The sequence below is a fragment of the Ananas comosus genome, linkage group 8, assembly GCF_001540865.1.
Source record: "Ananas comosus cultivar F153 linkage group 8, ASM154086v1, whole genome shotgun sequence".
Classification (NCBI taxonomy): Eukaryota; Viridiplantae; Streptophyta; class Magnoliopsida; order Poales; family Bromeliaceae; genus Ananas; species Ananas comosus.
This window is the reverse complement of record NC_033628.1, coordinates 12458044-12482211: the sequence shown is the minus strand read 5'-3', so window position 1 is coordinate 12482211 and position 24168 is coordinate 12458044. Positions and strand designations below refer to the sequence as shown.

General features: G+C 38.2%; 5 protein-coding genes across 6 annotated transcripts; 1 reads left to right on the top strand and 4 right to left on the bottom strand.

The window, feature by feature from the left end:
• LOC109713573 (HMG-Y-related protein A-like) lies at window positions 69–1784 on the bottom strand. The gene is made up of 3 exons (XM_020237691.1): window positions 1281–1784; window positions 915–1160; window positions 69–804 (listed from the first exon to the last, which is right to left on the bottom strand). The coding sequence occupies exons 1-3, from the start codon at window positions 1320–1322 to the stop codon at window positions 223–225; spliced, it is 870 nt and encodes a 289-aa protein (XP_020093280.1). The 5' UTR covers window positions 1323–1784; the 3' UTR covers window positions 69–222.
• On the bottom strand, window positions 1944–18783 carry LOC109713574 (light-harvesting complex-like protein 3 isotype 1, chloroplastic). Its single transcript, XM_020237692.1, has 4 exons — window positions 18764–18783; window positions 3551–3956; window positions 2483–2620; window positions 1944–2388 (listed from the first exon to the last, which is right to left on the bottom strand). Exons 2-4 carry the CDS (start codon window positions 3936–3938, stop codon window positions 2138–2140), a joined length of 777 nt encoding a protein of 258 aa, XP_020093281.1. The 5' UTR covers window positions 3939–3956; window positions 18764–18783; the 3' UTR covers window positions 1944–2137.
• Window positions 8364–13112, top strand: LOC109713570. Its single transcript, XM_020237689.1, has 8 exons — window positions 8364–8863; window positions 9341–9480; window positions 9648–9747; window positions 9844–9942; window positions 10484–10831; window positions 11989–12081; window positions 12159–12365; window positions 12445–13112. The coding sequence occupies exons 1-8, from the start codon at window positions 8483–8485 to the stop codon at window positions 12709–12711; spliced, it is 1635 nt and encodes a 544-aa protein (XP_020093278.1). The 5' UTR covers window positions 8364–8482; the 3' UTR covers window positions 12712–13112.
• Window positions 13725–18785, bottom strand: LOC109713572 (RNA-binding KH domain-containing protein PEPPER). The gene is made up of 6 exons (XM_020237690.1): window positions 18370–18785; window positions 17545–17803; window positions 15656–15804; window positions 15247–15513; window positions 14737–14931; window positions 13725–14255 (listed from the first exon to the last, which is right to left on the bottom strand). The coding sequence occupies exons 1-6, from the start codon at window positions 18697–18699 to the stop codon at window positions 14067–14069; spliced, it is 1389 nt and encodes a 462-aa protein (XP_020093279.1). The 5' UTR covers window positions 18700–18785; the 3' UTR covers window positions 13725–14066.
• On the bottom strand, window positions 21117–23869 carry LOC109714470 (histone-lysine N-methyltransferase, H3 lysine-9 specific SUVH6-like). Of its 2 annotated transcripts, none has more exons than XM_020239110.1 (2): window positions 23657–23869; window positions 21117–23567 (listed from the first exon to the last, which is right to left on the bottom strand). In XM_020239110.1, the coding sequence occupies exon 2, from the start codon at window positions 23401–23403 to the stop codon at window positions 21268–21270; it is 2136 nt and encodes a 711-aa protein (XP_020094699.1). In that variant the 5' UTR covers window positions 23404–23567; window positions 23657–23869; the 3' UTR covers window positions 21117–21267. The 2 variants fall into 2 exon arrangements, with proteins under 2 accessions (XP_020094699.1, XP_020094700.1); XM_020239111.1 differs by having other exon boundaries at window positions 23702–23869.

Genomic DNA, 24168 nt, shown 5'->3' with positions numbered 1-24168 from the left:
CTTCTTGAGCAAGAAAGAATTTAGGAACTCAACTCAAAATCTGTGATGACTTGCTAAGGCAAGGCTACCAAAACACACAAAATACAAGAACAGAAAAATTACCAAATATCTTTTCAAAGCGTCAAAAATTGAAACAAAACATAGATAAAGGATTCCGATGGGCTTTTGTGTCTGGGTTTCTTTTCTAAGTTAGATCACTTGTGCGTCGCGACCGCGAAGCTATTAGTCACTACTTCCGGATTTTACTTCCACTCTTGCAGCAGCAGCAGTAGCTCTTGCAGCAGCAGCATTAGCAGCAGCAGGCAATGCGAGTATATATTCATTTGGGCCAAAATTCGGCTGAGACGGTCGCTCGCCGGGCTGTGTGGGCCGTGGCGCATCTTGGGCCTCTTGGGCCGTGTCAGGTTGAGAACTCTCACTCGCATTTGTCCTCTTCGTCGGGGGCCGTCCGTGGCCGCGCTTAGTCTTCGACACAGAATCACCACCACCGCCACCACCACCGCCGCCGTCGCTGCTTTTGAGTTCCGAGCGAAGCACCGATGGGCCTTCTTCTTCCGCCTTACTGGGCCTTTCCTGGGGGCCCACAGGGCTTTTTGGGCCTGAAGACGTAGGCGCGAGGACGTATCGGCCCGGCCCAGCGCCCGCGACGAGCTCTCCTCTCTCCAGCATCCTGTTAACGAAGAAAAAGAGGAACTTTCTGGGGGCCCACGGAAGCTCACCGAAGTTGGCGAGAACGTAACTGCATATCGATTCCTGCGTCGAACCTCCTCCCTCGCTGAGCGTTTGTATCGCGCATTTTATCATCTGAAAACCAATATAGTTATACAACATAGCCAACACGAACTGAAAACCAATATACTTATGAAACATAGCGAACATGAAAGCAAAAAGTTAGAACTTCGCTTTGCGCTTACGGATTCCGGCGACGAGTATATCGCAGAAGGCGCGGGGGGCGACGGAGAGTTTGAGACGACGACGTATCGATCCGGTGCGCCGCCGACGGCGAACTCTCCGCTCTCAATGAGTTGGTTAAGGTAGAAAACAATCAATCTGTTGTGCGCCGGTGGAAGCCCGTGGAACTTGGCTTTGATGTAATCTGAAATCGATTGCACCGTAGAACCACTTCCCTCGCCGAGTGCTTCTATCGCGCAGCGTATCATCTAACCATACAACATAACCCATCAAAAATAAACAAACAAGAAAAGAAATAGATAAGATTTACCAATATGAGAAACATAATAATATGCAACAAAAAGTAGTAGGAAAAAAGAAAGAGTTACATATGCATAGGGAGGATGATGAGGCGTGGGTCGAGAAAACATGGTAGGAGAGATGGTTTAGAGAGGAAAAGGATATTAAGGAAACAGTATAACCCCAGAACATTTAACTCTTTTGATCGTTTTTATATGTACAAGGGCGAATAAAATAAAACGGATTTGGAATTAATATTTCCTAAAATAAAATGTATAGGAGAGTGTGCAATTAATTAGCGAAAACTTTCGATATCTTAATTTCTCGATATATTGTTATTCCTAATGCTTATCGGATTTATACTTTTTCTAATATTTATCTTTATTAGAGAAAAAAAAATAATTAAATTATCTGGTATTGTCAAGCCCAAAATAACAAATTTTCTTTAACTTGCTAATATCACAATCCTAATCGTTTTATATATAATTGATCACATAATTTTTAGAAATTTTCACATATTATGTATGTAGGAATAGGAATCTTCTATTATAGTCTGTACCACTCTCCCAAAATTGAGATAAATAAGTCTTATTTTTGTTTTAGGAATCCTAAAGTCTCTGAATTAAATCAAGTTTCTTTTTTTGGTCCTTGCAGGTATCTTACAACACACATTATACAAAATTTCATAAAATAAAATATGAATTTCTGGTAAATTACAGAATACAACATCAGATGAATATTTGAACACTAAATTTAGCTAGAATCAACCAGGATAAAAGTATATGAGAATAGTACATTTAGTTTCTGAAGAGAAAGGATGGAATTTTTTTTTTTTTTTTTTTGGCTCCAATTGCTACTTACCTATTATAGAGAAAAAGCCCGGAAAGAGCGACAAAAGAAACATAAGCTACAATACGAAAAGAAACAATTCCTAGTGAAATAGACATCATTTATTGGAATCACTTTGAATCTTATCATCCTGCCAAGTTGCTTGCCACTGCTTGTCATAGAAAGTTGTTTCCTCAAGCAGCTTCTTCAATTTCTCCACATCTTCATTTTTCCTTACAAGAAGAACACCTGCAACTGCTATGAATAGTAGGGTTTTGCAGAAGAAGTTCCCCATTTGATCGACGAGACCTACACCCGTCAAGCTATCGACGAAGTAAGCCATGAAGAACCCGATCATAGCTGCGCGACCTAAAATTTGAACATTTGCGAAAGTTTAACTTAACTATCCACTATCAAGAGAAAACAATCTCGAGTCTTAGGAAGAGGAAATGCTGAAACCAACCATTTAGCAGCTCGGCTTCAGGCAGGTGGAATCTTTTGACCCATGACCACCAGGGGATTACTGATGTGTCGAATAATATAGGCTCGTCGTTGCTTGAAGCTTCCGGATTATCTTCGAGCCATTTTCTCCTCCTCACCTCTGAACGGAAAAGGTAATGATGTTAGCGGATGAGAATTTCGTCTATTTAAACAAAACTTTGGAGTTCAATAGTCATTATGATTGGAATGAAAAACGGAATGACCGACACCGCTGCAGACTCTTTGGTGGTAGGGAACCACATTCCGACTTGCCTTCACAGGAGTAATCTGATCCCCTCATTTTTTATGCCAGCCAAGGCGGCGATGAGAGTGAGATCTCATTCCGAAGTGGAAGGACGGAACATCCACTCCCATTCCTATTCAACTTTCAAAGCCAACACATCAATAAGATTGTTCATTCGTACTCGTATTTCCACCCTTTCCGATCCATTTCTCTTTCGGACTCCATCAAAACAACTCACGTACCCGCGCACGCTAGCGCTCTTTGAGGTTGCACGGCAATTAAGCAGCTAACCACGGTCTGAGAGGTCCCCGGATAGAACTTTTTCTTACGCGTTCACGCTAATTTTTCGTCAATGACGAGTCACAGTTAGTTCGAGTAAAGCAAATTAACTCCAGGTAGAGGTCTTCATTTGTACAACGGAGTACGCTATGCTTCATCGTAATCTATCGGTATTTCACTCTCATTTCTACAGGTTAAAGGCCTGTTTGGATGTCGGAACTAGTTATTCAGTGAAGGTTTTTACCCTAAATTGATTCCAAGGAGGTGATATTACAGTTCATAAAGATAGACATATGTGATATGTGAGTGTAAACCAATTCTACATATACTTCCGCATCATCAGCAGATTCAGCACCATTTCATTTTTGCTGTTTTGTTTTCACTGTAAATGAAGATCCGAAAAGTTCTTAATGTATTCCGACAATATCTTAGCAAAACAAACACAAATCATAAACAATGATATAACTATGCAGATTCTAGTAGCAGCATTATTCAACAAAATTAAGAAAAAAAGAAAACTCCACTCACCAGCATCTATGACCGAATCCCAATGGGTTTTCCCGTCCTTTTGAAACTGCTTCAAATCCCAAGTCCCTCCGACCCATCGCGGATCCGTAAACGCTTCCACCTGCGATTTCACCGCAGAGCCGTTCGATCCCGGGGCCTCCTCCTTCCTCTCCGCTCCCTTCTCCTTCGCTTTAGCGTCCAACGAGGAAGCTTCTTCCCCCTTCGTCGTCTCCGCCCTCTCCTCTACGGCGACCACAGAGCCCACACCACCCGCGCCATTGTCCGCGGATCTCGCGAGGAACGCGAAGGAGCTCCTCCGTGGGAAAATGGCGAGATGGGTTCTGCGGGGGGGAGGGGATAAGGTGGAGATGGGGGCGGGAATGGGGAGAGGAGAGGAGAACGAGGCCATGGATGCGATGGTAGTGGANGAGAGAGAGAGAACAAAAAGAGAAGAGGAAGGGAAGGAGAAATTCTCACATGCTGTGGGATTGTGGGAAGCTGTGGAGATTTTGGACCTCAAAAAACTGGGATGGGGTGGGGACTGGGGAGGGAGGTGTGAGAGTAGAACTGCAATTTTTTTTTATTAATAACCTTAAAAAATATTATAATTATAAAAATAATTTTATAAAAAATTTATTTATAAAATTAGATTTTTATGGTGAATGAATTATCGCTTTTAAATACAATAAATTATTCACCTTTTTTGTCAAAAAATTAAAATTATTTTAGCTATCGTTTGGTTCGAGATTAAGAAAAAACTAGTGATTTCAGAGATAGGGTTAAATTCAGATTTAAGATGGGATTAGAATATTTTTTGTGTTTGGTTGGGAGTTGGAGTTAGTCCAGAATTAAAAAAAATAGTGTTTAGTTGGAATAGATGGGATAAGAAAAATAGTTGGTAAAATAAAATTTTGTTTGATTAAAGTGGTGGGGTGGGGTGAGCTAATCCCACCCCAAATAGGCTATTCCGGAATAGCCTATTTGGGGTAGGATTTGCTAACCCCACCACTTATTTGATGTGTTTGGAAATAAGTTGGAGGTTAAGGGGTTATTCCATCCTTTAACTCCCAATCAAACACTAGCTTACTGTTTAGTACTATATATCTTTTTAAATTTGGATGTATAAAATATATAAGTTAAAGTAAAAGCAGCGAATGATTTACTTGATTTATCGTTTTTATCGAATTATTTTTATAAATAAAAATTTTGAATGACTATTTTTAAATTTGAAAAATTTTGTAGGCTTAGCAGCCTAAAAACCGTAAAAGTGGCTTTAGCAATGTTTGGTTTGTTATAAAAGTAGGTCCTTTTTTTTTTTTTTTTAGGTTCGAAAATAGTTGTGAAGAAGTTTTTAATAAAAAAAAATTTTACATATCTTTTTTATTTTTTAAAATTCATCCATCCTACTATAATTTACTTTTTCTGATCATTTTTATTCCTTATAATAATACTATTATATTACTATTCCACCAACCATTTGCTAAACCCTAGAGAATCACTGTTATCCTAACCGTACTTTTTTTCATCTAAGAATCTAAAATTTAATAGTACCAATTACTTGGGCTATTGATATTTCTATATAAAAATATTATTATATACTATTTTATTTATAAATATATAATTATTTATTATACACCCTTAATTATATTAGTCTATATTATATTACATGCTTATTATATAATATAATTTTAAATACGTTTAATTTACAAATATAAATTATAATAATGTATGCTCTATACTCTATAGTATAGTAATTGTTGTACATAAATAATATAAATACTAAGGAATATAAAATAATTTTTCATCCATATTTTTTTCTCTTCAAACCAAACAAGTATAGTTAAAAAGAAAAAAAAATTTCCAACAAATCAAACACCCAAGAGTGTAAAATCCTTTTTCCTCATATGTTTTTTTCATCGAAAATTATTTTTTACATATTTATGCAGGACCAAACATACTCTAATAATTACTAACTAAATCCAGCGAGGCTTTGCATGGAAGCACTAGCGCCCCAAAAGAGTCCCATATCGAATAGATTATTGATCATAAAAATAATAATTAATCTTAAATATTTTGAACCGATGGTTTGAATTCAACAAATTATTATTACAGCAGGTCAAACTGTTATAATTATGCAAAGAAAGAATATGTTGGTCAATGTGTGTGCATAACAATTCAAATCTTATGAAATGGTGGTGCATGTGTGACATCACAATAATCCCATATAGCATAATGTGGAAGAGTGTGATAGATTTATAAGTGATATGTTGAAATTTTATAAGAAACTAGAATCGTAACTTCTGTCATTATTTCGATTTCTGTATCCGATTTGTAGGCGGCGATTTTCCTCGTGGTTCGTCCTCGTTCGCAATCTGCAAAATAGCGGAACGTCGGAGATGGAGCCGTCACAAAAAATTAGATTAGGGTTAGACCGGGACTCCCATATGTTGCATATTTATATATAACTTAATGTAAGGATGTTAAATCACGTCCGTCCATTAAGAACTATAAATCGACTTAAATGGATTGACTGTATTTTTATGGATCACCTTGAATATATCACGTGGGCCACATCCAACATAATAGATATATATTAGTAATAATAACTGAACTTAAGTATTTAGAACTGGTGGTTTGGATTCAAAGAGTTATTATTACTAGCAGATCGGATCGTTACATTTGGTATCAAAATCTAATTATCAGCCGGAAGTGTGAAATGGTGAATTTGGAATTGTATATGATCAGGACCTAAACGAGCGGAACGGGTTTATAAATAATAAACATACTAGTAATAATAATAAAATTTAAATATTCTTAGTTGGTGGTTTCACTTTAATGAAAATTATTATGGAAAAACTTCAAAAATTCTCCATGTGGTTTCCTAGTTTCTCACTTTGGCCCCATGTGGTTTAAAATATATCAAATTGCCCCCTTGTGGTTTCGTTTTTATCTTTTTGGTGGCTTTTTTGTTAATATTTCATTAAATTATATACAGAAAACTTCAGATACCCATCTAGATTTATCAAATATTCATTTTAGTATCCTTTAATTTTAACTTTATCACTGATTTAAGAAAAATAAAATAATAAAATTGATAAGAAAAAGAGAAAGAAAAAATCACAGAGGGACAAAGTGAGAAACTAGAAAACCACATGAGGGTTTTTTGAAGTTTTCCCATGAATTATTATTGTAAGTGGGTGGGGATGTTATAGCACGACTAACTATTGGTTCATGGGTTTACTTACTACCATTAATACTTTTGAAATGGTGGTGGCCGGCTAATTATTACTTAATTGTCAAATCCCTTCTTTAATTGTCATTACTTTCGAAATGGTGATGGACGGCTAACTATTGCTTTATTGTCAAATCTCTCTTTAATGGTTTATCAGAGACCCCTACAGCGCCCATTTCTGGAAGCTTAAAATTTTCTCGAAGATCAAGATTTTCGTCTGCGTTTAGGCATTGTTTGGCTCTAAGATAAAGAGAAGAATAAGGGGGAATATGGACCTTATTCTTCTCTTTATTCCCAAATTTAAAAAAATTTACCAATTTTTCTCTTAACGGATTATCCTAGAATAACCCGTTAAGATGATGGAATTGTTGTTCCACCAAAATGGTGGAACAACAATTCCTTTTACTATTTGCTCCTTTGCTCGACGGAAAACATGCCAACAATGTCGTTTGAAAACGGTGTTATTGAATTATGGACTGTGTTTGAAAACGGTGTAATTCTTAACGGATTATCCTAGAAACAGATATAGTTGACTAAGTGAGCTCCTCGGCGCGCCCCGTGCTCTTACAGGAAGAAGAAGAAGAAGAAAAGAAGAGGGAAAAAAAAAAAGGTGCTCCAGCAGGAGGAAGAAGAAGAAGAAAAAGAAAAAGAGAAGAAAAAATTGCTCCGCCTGGCCTTCGCTTTTTTTTCCGGCGGAAAAAAAAAAGAACGAGAGAACGAAGAGGAGAGAGAAAGAGAAAAGAGAAAAAGTAATAAGGGTATTTTGGTCAGGTTGCTGAAAAAGCGGACCGAATCTGCAAAAACGAAAAAGGTGACCCGATTTTGCAAAAGCCCAAAATAAGTAAATTTTTTACGCAAATTGGCTTTATATTTTTATATAATTAAAATTTTATTTAAAACAACTAAATAATTTTTTGTACATAAATTATAGTAATACAACAACAAAATTATAAAGTAAAAAACATTAATACTTAATTAACCAATTTTTATTATATTTTAATTATACAAACTAAATAATAAAATTTAACTAATCGATTTTTATCATATTTTAAATATGCAAACTGAATAAAAAAATAATTAGTACTATAATTAAATATATTATTACTGTTGCTAACCTTTTACCTCTTAGTTTTGACCTTTTACATTTGACTAAATCAAGTCGTTTTACACGATTGACATGGATAATCACACAAACAAAAAAAAAATTGCTTTGCATGATTAACATGCAGCAGTAGTCACTAACATTTGAAATTTTGAATGTAACGCCAATACACTGGAGGTGAACCCCGCAATGTAAGCCCAAAAGTTTGGACGGAGAAAAAAGTTTACTGTATCACACTTACACTATATCATTAATAATCAATCAATTATTTTTTTTAAAAAAATATAATAAAAATATTATTTTAATAATTATGATTAAAAAGATGAGCTCAAAAAATAAAATTTAATTGATTGAAAATACTACCACATTAATATAACCGGTACATTTTTTGACTTTTCCTACACAGAGGCCCTCTCCCGTGTCAATAACGGTTACGAGAGCTCCCATCTCTCTCTATACTATACTATATATATGTATGTGTAATGTGTATCTCATTATTTAGATATTAGATAATAGTAAATAATAAAACAATAAATAATTAAATAAATCGACAATTCAACGAACCAACATATTTTCATATTTGGGCGGCCGATGCGGAGGAGAGCTTAGCGTCACCGCCATGCCGTTCTCCGACTCCTCCGCCGCATCATCCGATCCGGCTCCGCCGCCCCCGCCGCCGCCGCAGCCGCAGCCGCAGCCGCGGCCGCATGAGAACGGCAGCGGCGAGGCCTCCGACGCGGCGGAGCGCCGCCTCCGGGAGGCGGAGGAGAGGCTGAGGGAGGCGATCGAGGAGCTGCAGCGCCACCACGCGCGGCGGGGCCCCGGCGGCGGCGATCGCCCCGAGTGCGAACACGGCGACGGATCGTGCGCGGCTCACGCGATCGGGAACCTGTGCCAGAGTTTTCTCCTCTCCTATGGGGTTAGGGTTGGGATCGGGATCCTGCTTCGCGCGTTCAAGCTCGCGCGGCGGAAATCTTATTCGTCGATCCTTGATCTCAAGGTATATCTGATTTTTTTTTTCTTTTTTTCAATCCCTTTAATCTATTTCTGTTAGAATATATGATCGATTCCTGATTAGGGTAAGTAAACTCAATTTCCTCGATTAGTCGCTTTGATATTGTGAATATTGAATTCGTCATCGGAGTTTCCTTAGAATTAAGGGTTCGTTACGGTAGTGGAGTCGAATCAATTGTGTCAAAGATATTTGAACCGAGAATGCTGGTGTATGCAGATCAGGGACTCGATATTAATTTGTATTTCTTGTTATATTTTATGTAATTCGTGTGCAGGCGATTCTTGATGGTACTCATTCAAAATTCAGTGGCTTCATGTCCCTTGTATTTTCCTAATCCCTTTTTTGGACCTAAGACGAGATTGACCAGTAAAACCAACTTCCATTATAAATTGTAGAGTATTTCGTAAAGAGTCATTATGTTTTAAGCCGGTTAATTTTCAATTATTTGTTTTTCATGTGCAGCAACTTGTTTCGGAGAAAGACTTGATAGTAAGGGAAGAAGCTTGTCGGGTTGGATTGCTTTTCGGGGGCTTTACTGGATCTTATCATGCTCTTAGATGTTTCTTGAGGAGAATTCGAAGGAAAGAAACGCCATTAAATGCGTAAGTTTGAGACATTTGCTCTTAGATCTATGTTGGTGTGTTTTTACACTTTCACCTCAAATTGGTCCAACTATGTTTAGACGGGATTTCATAAGACCAATTATATGCTATTGTTCCTTTATTCCTCAACTATGTTCATAACTTAATTGAAGGGCATGATGGAGCAGAATCTTAGCAGGTTCGGTTGCTGGCTTGTCTATATTTGCACTAGATGATTCAAGTCGGAGGCGTACGCTTGCTTTATATCTTTTAGCTAGGCTTGGTCAGGTATAAGCTAACTCAAAATTGATCAGCATGTCCGCATGTGTATGTGAATGTTGATTTGGTTGTTTTCTTAAAGGTTTGAAATATTGATGTCCACAGTGTGCATATAATTCGGCAAAGTCCAAAAATAAGTTTCACCTTTGGGGAAGTCATTGGGGGCATGGAGATTCTTTACTCTTTTCCTTGGCATGTGCTCAGGTAACTCAAACTTCCATTTTGTTTGGCTATATCTGTATGTAGTTGATAAGCTGGTTTTGAGTGAGATTGGAAGGAAGATTGAATCGAAACTCCTGCCAATACTGATGGTTCTTCCTGAGGTGTACAGATTGATCTTTATTTCTACTATGCAAAATGCCCAAGACTCAAAATTTAGTACTTCTGAATAAAAAAGGGTAGGCACACACAACATGTTATCTGGCCGCCTTGATATCAAGCATCCTAGAGTTTTTGGCTACAATTATGTTTCTCTTTTTCGATGTACTTGCTTGTTTTCCTATCGAAAGAGAAGAAGAGTGAAGAGAACTGTAGAAGTCACATCATAAAGTACAAAATCCTCATTTAATTGTTTGAATCTGATTCACTGCGCTGCCTATTCATAACTTTTCTTACATTTCTAATCATTACATTACCAGTTCCATATCTCATTTATTCAGATACAATAATGTGATGGACAGATATCAGCCTAAACTTTTAGTTTTTTTAAAATTTATGTAATGCTATCTATTGTATTCAATTTCAGGTCATGTATGCTTTTGTTATGCGACCCGAGAGCTTGCCTAAATCATACCAAGATTTTATTCAAAAGACTGGACCAGTTGCAGAGCCTGTGTATAAGGCTGTAAGGGAGTGCTGTAGAGGTGGCCCTGTGGATATTGTTGCTCTGTCAACCTATCTATCAAACAAGAAGGGTTCCGGCTCTTTAAAATTAACAGAATATCCCGCCATTATTCCATGCTCTATAATTCATCCTGATTCAAGCTCTTGCTTAGCTCACAATGCCACTGCTTTTTCGGCAACATTCAAGAAAACCTTCCCCCTCTATTTCTCATTGACATTTGTACCATTTGTTGTTCTCCGTCTCCAAAAGGTATTCAACTTAAATGGTTTCTTTACCCCTAATCATTCTTTGATTTGAAGTAGTCCTTTGGTTAAAATCTATGTTTCTTGCTTGTTCAACGACAACTCTTTCCGTGGTAGTGAGTACCATCCTGAGTTTCTAATGTTGTTGTAATAGTACCCAATAGATGGTTGCCTGCTATGTCACCTTAGTAGTATGCCTGCAGTCCTTTTAAAATTGCACCAAAATATGTTTAGCTTTCAAGGTATTAAGTTCCCATTCTTGGCATTATATTTCTGTCTCCTCTTTGACCTAAAGTGTCCACTGAATGTTCTGGGTTGCCCTATTTGCATTTATGAGATCTTGTTGTTCTCACAATATTGTAACTGCTCTACCGGCTAAAATAAGTTTCAAAATTTATTACATGTCATAGTGATTCCTTGGGCATTGCTTTTGAATGTTTGATTGTGGTTTGCTAGGTTTCTTTTTCTTGCAGTCTGGGTTCAATATCTTAGTGCAGACATTCACACACCTTGACATTTGCTATCCTGATTTTAAGCTGACTGACAAATAAAAGAAGTTTAATTAATGTGAAGAAGCTTAAGTTTGTTTTCCTTTTCAAAATTCTGAAAACTTTTCAGTGCATTAACTATTGAGCAACAGTTCATGACGTATTACATGTGATAGATATGAATAGTGTATGATGTATAAATTTTGTAGTATTCATAATTGTAATAATAGATTCCTTTTGGATGAAACATATTTCTTCTCACTTGAATTCAAGGGGAAATTAGCAGTAAATTTTGGAGACAAATTATTTGTAAAGGCTGTCCACAATAATTGTTAGAGGTGTTCCATGCAGTATTGGTCCGTGTTCTTCTACCATCTAAAACTGAACACTGTTGAACTCCTGATATTGTTTCATTTCACATAAGAAATACAAGTTACAAATCAAGTATTTTGCACAAGCTTTATAGTTTGCACCATCAACTTAGACGTGATCCTTGTTATTTGCTGTTTCATATGGGGCACCTTTAGTTTATAAAGTTTTTTGTCCTGAAAGTTAGTCTCTTGTACTTGCTACCCGGTATTAAAATTAAAGTGCAGCAGATCAGTTTTACAATGTAATATTGCATTACCTCATTGAATATTTTGTAAACAATTTTTCTCTATGAATGAAATTCTAGTTCTTGGAATCTCCTGCTCTGACCTGTTGGCGTGCTGCCGTGGGTGCTGTTCGCTCAACTACATTTTTGTCTGCTTTTGTTAGTATTTTCCAGGTAACAACTGCAGATTTGAGTGTTTTATCTTCTTTGCATGGTATGCACTTCTTAATGGTTAACCATGGCTTATTTAGGGTGCTATCTGTTTACACCGAAACGTGGCTATCAAAGATCACAAACTAGTATATTGGTTTGCTGGTGGATTAGCTGCGCTTTCCGTTCTTTTGGAAAAGAAAGCTAGACGAGGGGAGTTGGCCCTCTATGTTCTTCCTCGTGCTGGAGACTCGTTATGGTATATCTTAATTAACCGCCACCTATTCCCAGACATAAAAAATGCAGAGGTATCAACTTTTGATTCCTGCTCCATTTTCCCCATACAAATTATTCTCGAGTTTTTACGGAGTCTCTGTGGTATATCAGGTGGCTCTTTTTTGCCTTTGCATGGGAGGAATCATGTACTATTTAGAGCATGAACCGGACACCATGGCTCCCTTTCTCAGGGGCCTCATCCGTAGATTCCTTGCCAGCAGAATAAGCAATCCGAGTTCATCCTCCAACCGTAACCCATCCTACTCTTACTTGCAAACGCTAGGTGGAACCGAGAATCAAAAATCCCATGAGGACAAAAAAGATAATGAAGCTGCACACTCTGCAAAATACAGTCTTGATTCAATTCCAGGTCTTTAGACATTGATATATGTGATGAATCTAATTGCTGCTGCAATTTTGGAGCCAATAAATGCGACTCCTATTTGTCAAGTGCAAAAATTGCCATTCGTTCATTTTTGCATTGAGTCATCCAATTTCTATGGATGATGGATTTTCTTCTTTTGTTGTTGGCTTCTTTTCTCTAACAGATGATAAAAAGAGAATTATATGGTGTGTTCTGGATGCATGTACTGTATGAAAAATATCATGTATTTGGAAGTTGATGTAAGAAATTAAGGAATAGCTTTTTCTTTTTTGTTGTTGAAATTTTGTAAGCTGTTCTTCAATATTTGAGGTTGATTGACAAAGGAAACTAACTACATGTAGCTGGACCGCTGTGAATGGTGGAACTAGCTTCTTTTTTTTTCTTTTTTTTTTTTAATATGATCTTTCTGCTACTTTTTATCTGATCTCCAACTGAATGGATTAAGTAACTCACAGTGTGTAACAGATCCGGAAGTTTGAAAAGCTTGTTGTCTTAATGGATGGTTCATAAGCTTCCTCGCATTTTCATAAAAAGGAAGAGAACTAAAAAGAAGAGTTTACTATTTGTTTTCCAGACTCTGTTAATTAACCATGCTGCCATTCTTTGAGTATATTTCTGTCATTAAACCACTACTAAGCATTTTTTCTTTCTTTTTTTCTACCCATTTTCTCGGGAGCACATTTTTCTCAGCTGTTTTGCATGCATTTAGTCAGGTGCTGGGAGGATTGTGATCAATGATTTAGTCATACCATGCCAGTGGAAGCCGGGGGCAGCTTAGCTTCTTTACGGCCTCTCTGATATAAGATCTTGGTTTTTCAATGATTTGGGAATTGGGAACAGGAACATGGTACATGTAGTGCCTGTAAGCCATTAATAGGCTCTAAAGTTTAAGATCATTTTCAGCACTATCATACCGTCATAATCATGAAATATATTGATCGAGAAGAGAAAAGCCCTGAGCAGGAGTTCATGCTGATGAAACAGAGACGGACAAAACCGAGAGACATTAAAAAGTCCAATTATCAACTAGCATTTTCAGATTTCCCTTCTTGCTGATTCAATTTAAATAATAACAAAACCAAATGGAACATACTTAAAACACAGCTAGAAGTGGACAGCTTACAGCAAGTACAACCGGAACAGGAAAACCGGACAGCTTACAGCAAGTACAACCGGAACAGGAAAACCAAACGGGCAAAGTGATTACATAACGAGAGAATAATAATCTGTTACACTTAGAAGAGTGCTGCAATAAGCCACTTCGTAAATGCGCCTTTTCGGCCTTCTAGCAAACATTCAAGACGGTTAAAGTTGGAAAGGTTCAGTGATTTACCGGCACACGAGTGACTTAAAACCTGTAACTACTGGCACTACTGTACCCACCATAAGCAGAAGAACCATATCCGCCAAGCGAATGGGATGCAAGAGAAGACGATGGATAAGCTGCACTAGAAATCTGAGAATAACTCGATCTGTAGCTAGTGTCAAGGCCCCCATAAGAGCTTCTTAATGGATCTCTGTGTCCCGCCATGAATTCCTGTATATATTGTGATGAAAGGAAAAGAAAGTATTAGTAAAAAGACTAGCTCTAGTTATCATAGTGCTGTTCCAAGTAGCAACCCAATAATCTCGATGACAAGCCACTGTAACAGCCTATTTTTGCCTTGCTGGAGGCTTTCAATGTGTTGCCATTTGAGCAGAGCTGTTGAAAGCAGCAATTGCTTTTTCACCTGAGAATTCCAAGAGCTTTACAATGCGAGCAGAAATAGAAAATTCAAAGTGAAGCCTCTGCTCTTCGAGCCTAGAAGCTCATATTAATTTTCCACCACAGCAAAATCAATTTTCCAATCATCAAATACCAGGCTTCTACTTCCCAAAATAGAACAGCTTTTTCCAGAAGCCAAACATAAACATGCATAAAGACAACAAAATGGGGTATGGCAGCTTCTGTGTGCGTGCGCAAGCTTGTGTCACAGAGAGAGAGAGAGAGAGAGAGAGAGAGAGAGAGAGAGAGCTACCTCAATGAGTTGTTGAGCAGTTTGAACCTGTGAAGCAGTCCCCTTGATTTCAATAGTTATCTCATCAGGAACTCCTCTAGTCTCTTCAACAGTAAGAAGAGCCCCACTAGTCGCTCGTATGTATCTTATGTTCCCTCCTGCAACTCCTATAATGTCTTCCGCATAGGACAGCGGAACTTGCATCGTCTGTGTTATCTGATGCAGAATGTTCACTTAGTCATACGAGTATCGATAAGTACGATAAACACAACCTTAGTTGAAAAGACACCAGGAACAATACGGTACATATTTTATAAGCTCTTCAAAGATTCAATTCAAAGAAGAGTGGTCTAAAGTCAAAAATTCATGAGCAGATGAGAAATCAAAGAATCAAACAAAACAAACTCTACTCCGCCATTGTACCTACCGTAAAAGCCTAAATCCAATCATAAAGTATCGCACAGCTTGGCCATTTTGTCAAGAACAACAAACTATTGCAAAAAACATAAGTTAGACAATGAGGGAGTGTACCTGAGTAATTACAGGACCAGCAGTGCGCCCTAGACTTGACGAACGTAGCCCAGAGAGTGCAGCAGGATCTCGTCCATATAATGATAAGCTACTGCGTGACATCTGTGAATCTAGCTGAGGCTCACGGTCAAGAAACAGAGAATCTCGCCTCGCTGGAAGAGAATATTCATTATTCATCACAGCTTGCTGCGATGAATGATCCACTGGCTGTGTTTTCTCATTCCAACTGTCCGTAGCAACATCTTGAGTGGCCGTTGTTACCTTAGACTTCAGGAGAAATAATTTAAAAGAAAACTTTATTAGCCAGTTATTAATTAAAGAATAACAGTTTGAGCTGAAAAGGTCATTTATCAAAAGAATAGCAGATTGATGAAAAAAAAAAAAAAAAAAAATAGAGGAAGAGACTTACAGCCTTGTCGAACAAAGGAAGAACACCATGATCAACCAAGAACTTCCTGAGATGACTAATTACTGATTCGAGTGCTTTGAGGACTTTCAGAGATTCCCCCTGTATATCAACAATTCTTTCATCTTCGGTTGCGTAGAATGGCCTCTCATCTAGCAACAAAAGAAAATTATAAAATGTCAGTTTCTGTAAATACAAGCAACTCAAAAGGCAAAAAAAAAAGTCTGAAACAGAACCATGAATCTATTGATACTAGTGGCTACAGCAAATTGCGATTCTAGGCTATTTTCCTACATATGTAGGTTTTTCAAAGCACAAGCAAATTATCATGCTAACCAACAACTCCAAGGACAAGTTTCATTGAAAAGACATGACAATGATAATCGGACAATTACAAGACAGTCATCAACGATATATCGCCATCTCTTTGAGCAAGCAGAAGAACAAAATAAGGAGTTGTGAAGGCATATGCACCCAAAGAAAAGAAATCACCAAGTGACCAAGGATTACGAACAGCAGGCCTTATGAGTTATTGGCTATACAGTTAGTAGTGCAGCATCAGTAAGAGGTATATAATTTAATGAATTACAACATAAACAAGTTCAGATATTATACCGCACGATGAGAGAAATCAACCAATACTAGTAATTATTGGCCTTAAAGGCCATTATACATTATAGTGTATAAAAACATACAAAATCAATTCAACTTTGATAAGCAAATAATGAAATTTTTTTAAAAAAGATTTCTGACAACCTCTTATAACCTTGGACTTTGAATTAGACACCAATGACAGATTTAAAATAGAACTAAATAAAAAGAAAGAACCATAATTAGTAAGATCATTAAGATCTGGAAACCAAAGAGAAAGAGAGAGAGAGAGAGGAAGCGAGAGAAGGAGAAAGCTTCATGACATGATATGACAAATAATACCTATCAACAGATTAGATGCATCCAGTAATCATGATATTTGCCAGCCTTGCTGAGTCAAACTCCATTCTTATAATGATAAAAGAAGCCAATGCTTACATAGGAGGTAGGGCATAGCCATCAAAACAATAACTAATAACTTCCTATGGTAGATTACCTAGAGGTCACTCGCTATATTGTGCAGTATAAACAAAAATTAATGGATAAGTTAGTTCAATAGAAAAAGAACAATGTTAATTACACACAAAATCTCTCAGAGACCAACTAAGGCTGCCTTTTCCTAATAATTTACATATTCAAGACTTCCCTATTAAACATTGTAGCACAATGAACTATCAATCTTTTTATGTTCGCAAAAAAAAAAAGAGAAAAAAAAAGAAAAGAAGATGCGATGGCATCAACCTAGGTTGCTTTACTATCAATAAAGTTGCCACCAACATTATCACCAAAGGGAATGCCAGCTCGCTTAGATTCAACATGCTTTTCATCAGTACGAGTTAGCAAGCAAAAGTAATCTAGTAGAATTTATTCATATAACATCAGTATTGCGTAAAGAGTATCTTTACTAACTTCTCAACACCCTGAGCATTATATCACCAAAATTCTGTCTCAAAAGCTTCTAGAGACAGCAATCTGTATCTCACCCTGATAAAAATTGCTCCTTTTGATTTGTTCTCTCATTATCTACTGTTTTGAACACACCTCAAGATTAATTCTTACATAATTTACATCAAAACCCTAAATCCATTGGATTACATTACTACGTAAAGGGAAACCTGGAGAGTCAAAGACTCAAAGTAGTAATTAAGAGCAGTTAAAAATAATTGCTTCATAACGACAAGTTAAATAAGTTTAATAAATCATTGAAAAACATAGTTTTACCCCAAGCTGATATTAAAGTCTTTATCTACAAACGAATTGAGAAAAAGAAATAGCACTATAAATGTGAGTGAAGCACTTGCCTGGCGTTATTATTCGTATAGTAGCACCAGAACTCTCCTGAATTGACTTAATTGAGGCACCTTGTTTCCCAATCAAACTAACGGCTTGAGAAGACGCAACCAACAGACGGACTGAGCATACAGGCGGCCCAGAAGATGCTGGGGTTTTGCCATCAGCCCCAGCATCCGATATCCCATTGAGACGTTTAAATACTCTTACTACAGCATCCATTGCGGGAGATATCTCCTCCTCTGGTTCTTCTCTTCCATGTATCAAAACCTGAATTCAACAAGAAGTTTAAAAGAAGTGATCCTAGGAAGAAAACTGTGTACATGTGGTTTTATAGCAAATCGCAGTTTCCTAATACCACGCCATCAATAACCAAGCTATATTTGCATACTAAAATTTGCATATAAATCATTATTACTCATCAATCATTACAAATCTAGTCACATTAGGTGTTTTAATTACTTGAATATCACCATGTTCATAGCCACTATTATGGAAAAATATCTCTTCCCTCACCAGAGTCATCACCATCACAAGAAAGTCATTTCACTACTAGTTCAATTATAGCACAGAACGAAGCTGAGACATCTACACTATAAGAACAATATTGTATGCCAAGAGTAGCGATTTGCCATGAAAACAATGAAACCCAATTAGTGCGGAGTTCCTACCTTATAATTCATAGTTCAAGCTCGCGACAACAAATAAAACTCAAAAAGCAAGATGAGATGATAATAATTCATATAGATTCTCTCACAACAAAGAGGAAGAACAAAACCCTAAATATCCTTTTCGTTGCTTCTTGAGGAAGGGGGGAAGAGAGAGAGAGAGCTCACGATGCGCTCCGTGGTACCGACGGGGCCGTCGAGGATCCGAATGCGAGCCCTAGTCTCCTCGCAGAGCTTCTTGATGAGCTCGCCCTTGCGCCCGATGATGCTCCCCACCATGAGCACCGGCACGATCAGCCGGAAAACGTTGTCGCCGGGCCACCCAGGCCACTTCTTGATCTCCGCTCCCTGCGCCGCCGCCTCCTCCGCCGATCCGGCCGCGGCGGCGCCCACCAATTGCTCCGCCGCCGCTTCGCTTCCATCCCCGGCGGCGGCGGAGGGCAGCGCCGACACTGCGGCGAGTCCGTTCTCGGCGTAGGCGGGGGCTATACCCGCCATGGATGCGGCGAGAGGAAGAGGACGAGGGGTTTTGTGAGACAGAGAATGAGAAAGAGGGTTTGGAGAGAGAGAGAGAGAGAGAGAGAGAGGATCTTTTGAGGTCGGAGCACGAGCGAGGCGTAGGTTAGCGTTTTGACATACTCGTAGCGGATCTCTCTAGATGGTAACGGGCTTTAAACCCGTGGGCTTGTTGGGCTTAAGAGTGTTTGCTAATTGGGCTTTTCTGGGAATAGCAAGAACGCTTTTAAGGCCCATGAGTATGTAATGAAGCGTCATCACGCGGTGAATGAAATGAACTCGTCGACATAACTTGTTGGATTTTGCCCACATGCTTTGTCTTATGTTATATTTTAGGGTAAACTACACTAACTTTGATTTGTTGGAAGTTCTCGCTAGAGTTTTCTGAATAATCATAATCAAGTTCTATAATTTAAGTTAGTGTTTCGCATGTTGATAGAAACAAGTGGATCAGTACATTTAATGCGTATAAAAATTCATTTATATTCAATTTGCCTTTTATAGTGTGCATCAGATTTTTCTGCTTGTTGTGGCTTATCTTTGTTTTCTGCTGCAGCTTTGTTGAATCAGAGGCCTACATTTTCTTATTACTGATTAATGGTTTTTAGCTTCTGTCAAATTCTCAGATGTAGTATAAGGCTTTAGTAGCCTGATTTGCAATTGTTCAATNGCGAGGCGTACGTTAGCTTTTTGACATACTCGTAGCGGATCTCTCTACATGGTAACGGGCTTTAAACCCGCGGGCTTTTTGGGCTTAAAGAGTGTTCGGTAATTGGGCTTTTCTGGGTATAGCAAGAACGCTTTGAAGGCCTATGAGTATGTAATGAAGCGTCATCAAATGAACTCGTCGACATAACTTGTTGGATTTTGCCCACTTGCTTTGTCTTATGTTATATTTTAGGGTAAACTACACTAACTTTGATTTGTTGGAAGTTCTCGCTAGAGTTTTCTGAATAATCATAATCAAGTTCTATAATTTAAGTTAGTGTTTTGCATGTTGATAGAAACAAGTGGATCAGTACATTTAATGCGTATAAAAATTCATTTATATTCAATTTGCCTTTTATAGTGTGTATCAGATTTTTCTGCTTGTTGTGGCTTATCTTCGTTTTCTGCTGCAGCTTTGTTGAATCAGAGGCCTACATTTTCTTATTACTGATTAATGGTTTTTAGCTTCTGTCAAATTCTCAGATGTAGTATAAGGCTTTAGTAGCCTGATTTGCAATTGTTCAATGGAATACAGGTTTATTAAGTACCTATTAATTTCTAAATTTGTGTTACAAAAAGGTCAAATACATCTAGATCTGAGGTAGGTAGATTAAAATAGCAGTAAAATTAGATATTTAAAATGAAAAAGTATGTTATTGTGAAGTTAAGTTCCTTGTGTTTTTGCCTGCTGAATTTGTTACACCATGCAGCAATGTCTACTTTTACTTGGTGTGTTTAAAAAAAAAAAAAAAAAATACAGGAACAGGGGGAGGAGAGGTTTGATGCCATTATTTTCTCCAATGTAATTGAGGTGGAGCCTAGAGATGTTACAAAAAATGATCTTATTTTTGGAAACTTGATTGCCAATGTTCTGATGTACTGATATTTCATCTTTTGTAGCTTATGTAATTTTTCTAGTAACAGTGGTGGTTCTTGGCCACAGAATAATAAGTGGCTATTGTAGCCAATGTGAATTTAATTACTATTGTGGTTGTTGATACTACTGAGAGTTCTCTTTTTATTTTTCAAAGAGACAAGTCAATAACAGATGTGCTATATGAAGTCAAAAACAGAATATTATGATCATTTGAGCAAATTTTGGATTGAAATTAAACCCTGAAAGAAGGGTTGGTATACAGAAATATAGAAAGAATTTATCACATAAAATTTGAGTTCTAAAACAAAACTAAACTAAGGACAAAAAGACACCATATGGCCTCTATAGATAACATGACAATCTATATGCACTACCAACAGATCAAAATGGCAATTTATATGAGTATACGATTTTGAAGGACACATGTAAAAGACTAGTTAGCATTACGAAAAGCAGATGAATTGCTTTCCTTCGAAGAACCTAAAATGTTAGTAGATCTCTAGACCAAAGAAAGAGGATAACAAAAGAGTTAAGATAAGCTAACAAATTACCGGCATAGAAGGAATAAGATCAATGGAGGTCATAGTTTTGCCTTCCGCAGAGGCCTATGAGTATTCGGTTTGGCAATTCGGTGGTTTCACATCGGTTTGAAAGTTTCGGCCGAAGACAACTCATAACATTATGAAAAGAACTAAAGTTAAAGAAAATTTTTTAAAAAGAATCAAAAAGGTGTGTCAGTCAAAAAAAAACTAAAGTTGGGGGTATTTCAAAATGGCCTATGGTTGAGGGTTGAAAACGCTGTACATTTCTAACAAACATAAAAGTTCATAGGAATTGTTCTTTATTTGATTTCTTCAGGCTTATACCAAAGCAAGTTCCAAGACTAACTAGAGAAGAGCTTGACAGAGAATGCTTTTGGAAAATGGAAACTAACTCCAGTGAAATAACACCTGAAAAAACAGTTGTTAGTACAACCTACCAGTACACTCAATAGAGCCACAATAGCAATTTTTTCTCTTTATGTTGCCATTGGAGTCATAAACCTGATCTACTGTGTAGTTGTAGTGGTAAGTCAGCTCTACTAGTGGTGGAATATTCTCCGAAGCAAAAAACATAATGTGAGGCATGCTCATATCATCGTGATCGTAGAGGAGATTTTGCGCATAAAGGTTTGGAGTACAGCTGTGGTTGATAAACCTCCCGACATTGCCGCACTCAGAAGCATCAACAGCGAAACCGCCCTCCTCGCCTTCGCGGTGCGCACCCTTTTGCAAGGAGGGAATAGACGACGAAAGGCCCTCCCAAAGAGATTCGTCATAATAGTTATTTCCAATAGCAAACAAATAATCATCATTTGTCTTTTTCTGAGCTTCTTCATCTTCAAGGAGGTCTCCCACATATTCGCACACATAGCTTCCTGATGGGATAAATGTAAGGGATCTCACTCCCCAACCCATTAATTTAGTCTTGAAGACCTGCAGCGGAAATTTGATGCCATGTTGGCTGACTCTATTATGACAAGTTGGCGGGCATTTGCAAGAAGGTCCACACTCATAGATGAGAGGTTTTGCTTCGACAACAGCACCATTGTTATTGAAAGGTATCTCCCCTCCATTTTTGACGGCACATGCACACTTCTCAGAATCGGAGCATCCATCAGTACAATCACAACCACTAGGAGGAGTTGGCTTATGCAGCAGAGGGTATTGAATCTTTGAATTGTAATTAAAGGGCACCAGATACTCGTCATCAATAGCATTAACTGCAGAAATGGGTACCTTCTCTTTCCCTTGAGAAATATCATCTATATAGAGACCCGAGAATGTTTCGGACCTTCTCGATTTTAAGATTTCCTGGATATCAAGTTTCGCCTGCCCGGAAATCCTTCTCAACCGAAACTTGCAAACCATGCAAATTTCATCTTTCTTCTCCATCCAGTACTTCTCGACTAAATACTGCCCACCGTAAATATATGTTGCAAGCTTCTTGGTTTTGGTTTCTCGATATTTGTCAGATTGGTGTCTAATGAAACCATAAATAACTCGTACAGGCGTTCCTGTTTCCATGCTTCTTTTCAATGCAAGGTTACCGCCTTCTAATTTCTGATTATTTGTGGCAATTACAGATCCTGAATATATCAAGATGTCAAAATCATTCTTGCTGCCAGAACACTGCATGTAGGAGACGATACTAACAGCTAAAAGTTTACCACCCTGATTTAAGTAATCAATACCAACCCGGTGTTGCCGGTGAAGACCAACAACACAAAGCTCGACTCTTAAATGAAAGACATCTCCGATATGAACCCCAGGCACTTTACCCACATACTTCCTATCATCATGCAGCCCATTACTCCTCTCCCTAAAGAGTTTGAATGCCACCATATCAGGCGCAGTACCTATCCTGGTTTGCTTTGACTTCGAATCCTCCTCCTCCTCCTCCAAAAGCTTCCTGTAAATCTTTTGGAACTCACGTAAGGATTCCCTAACGCTTTTTCTGGTAGCAATCTCATCAATTATGTTGTCTTTAAAAGTAACTGGCTCGCCCGCAGTTCTTGTCTTTGCCGAATCTTGTCCACTAGCTACTTCCGCTGGACCATTCGCCATCCCACTAGAAACATTGCATTCTGCCGAAACTCTCACACGTGAAGGATATCTTCTCAGAACTTGTTCTCCTCCGACGGGAGTTGATTGGCAATTTGCAGATGTAGGAGGTTCCCCATTGCCCAAATTAGGCGCAATTCCGTCCATTCTAGAACTAAATTGAACACTAGTATTGCGGTTCTTTAAAGATCCAACTGATTCGGTCTCCAAATTGAAGGCTTTTGAAAACAGTCTCTTGTAACATCGTTGGAACCGCCACGAAACTAACGTTTTGCGGCGTTTGGACATAATCACGACTTGAATTCTGCACTTCACATCCTTCCGATCTTTCGTATCTCCTCCATCTTCACACAATTCCTTTCCTCTCTCTATGTCCGACGGATCATCGATCTCCGAACCTAGGGTTTTTCTCGGCAGCCGAACATAATCATCTTGGAATCTCCAAGAAACCAAAGTTTTTTTTCGCTTAGGCATAATATGAATCCCGCAATCACCCATTGCAACCAAAACCCAGGAACTTGCCACTAAATTAGGGCATGGAAAACAATGATCTCAACCGCTCGGATCAATCGACATTGCGATTCTTGAGAAAAAGAGACGATCGAAACATCAAACTTTACTCAAAATACACAATCACTCACCGTTTAACCAGAGCAACGCGCCTAAGAAGAATCATTTAAAGCAAATGTATCAATCAGAAGATGAAGATGACGCGGAGAAGAAGAAAAAGAACAAAGAGAACACGCCACACCTCGATTCAAAACAAAAGGGCAGGGGAGAAGAGATCGGGGATTACGAAGTAGAGGCCGAGGAGGGAATCGGCGGTGGCGTTAACCGCAGCCACCGGAGGGGGGGGGGGGGGAAGGGGAACGGACGGTGGGATCGTCGAGGGCGCGCGGGAACCCTAGGCGAGCTAGGGTTTCGCCATGGGAGGAGATCAAATCCTCGGAAGCGGAGGAGACGATGGTGGGGTAGCGGATTCAATAAAAGCGAGCGTGCTTTGATATTAGTGTATGATGACTCCCCGGTAACTTTACCTAAAAGTTACCGCGATTCCCCTGAAAAGTTGGAGAGTTCTCGTCACTCCCCGCACGTGTTTCCCGCCCTTTATCGCACTCGGATTAAACGGTTCATAAAAGGAGAAAAAGAGAGGGAAAAAAATAAACGGAGAAAAATTCAGAGACATATAAAAAGTTTAAAAATTTTAAATTTATTATTTTAATATCTAATTTTTTGCAGTTAATTATCTAGCTTTTAATTAAG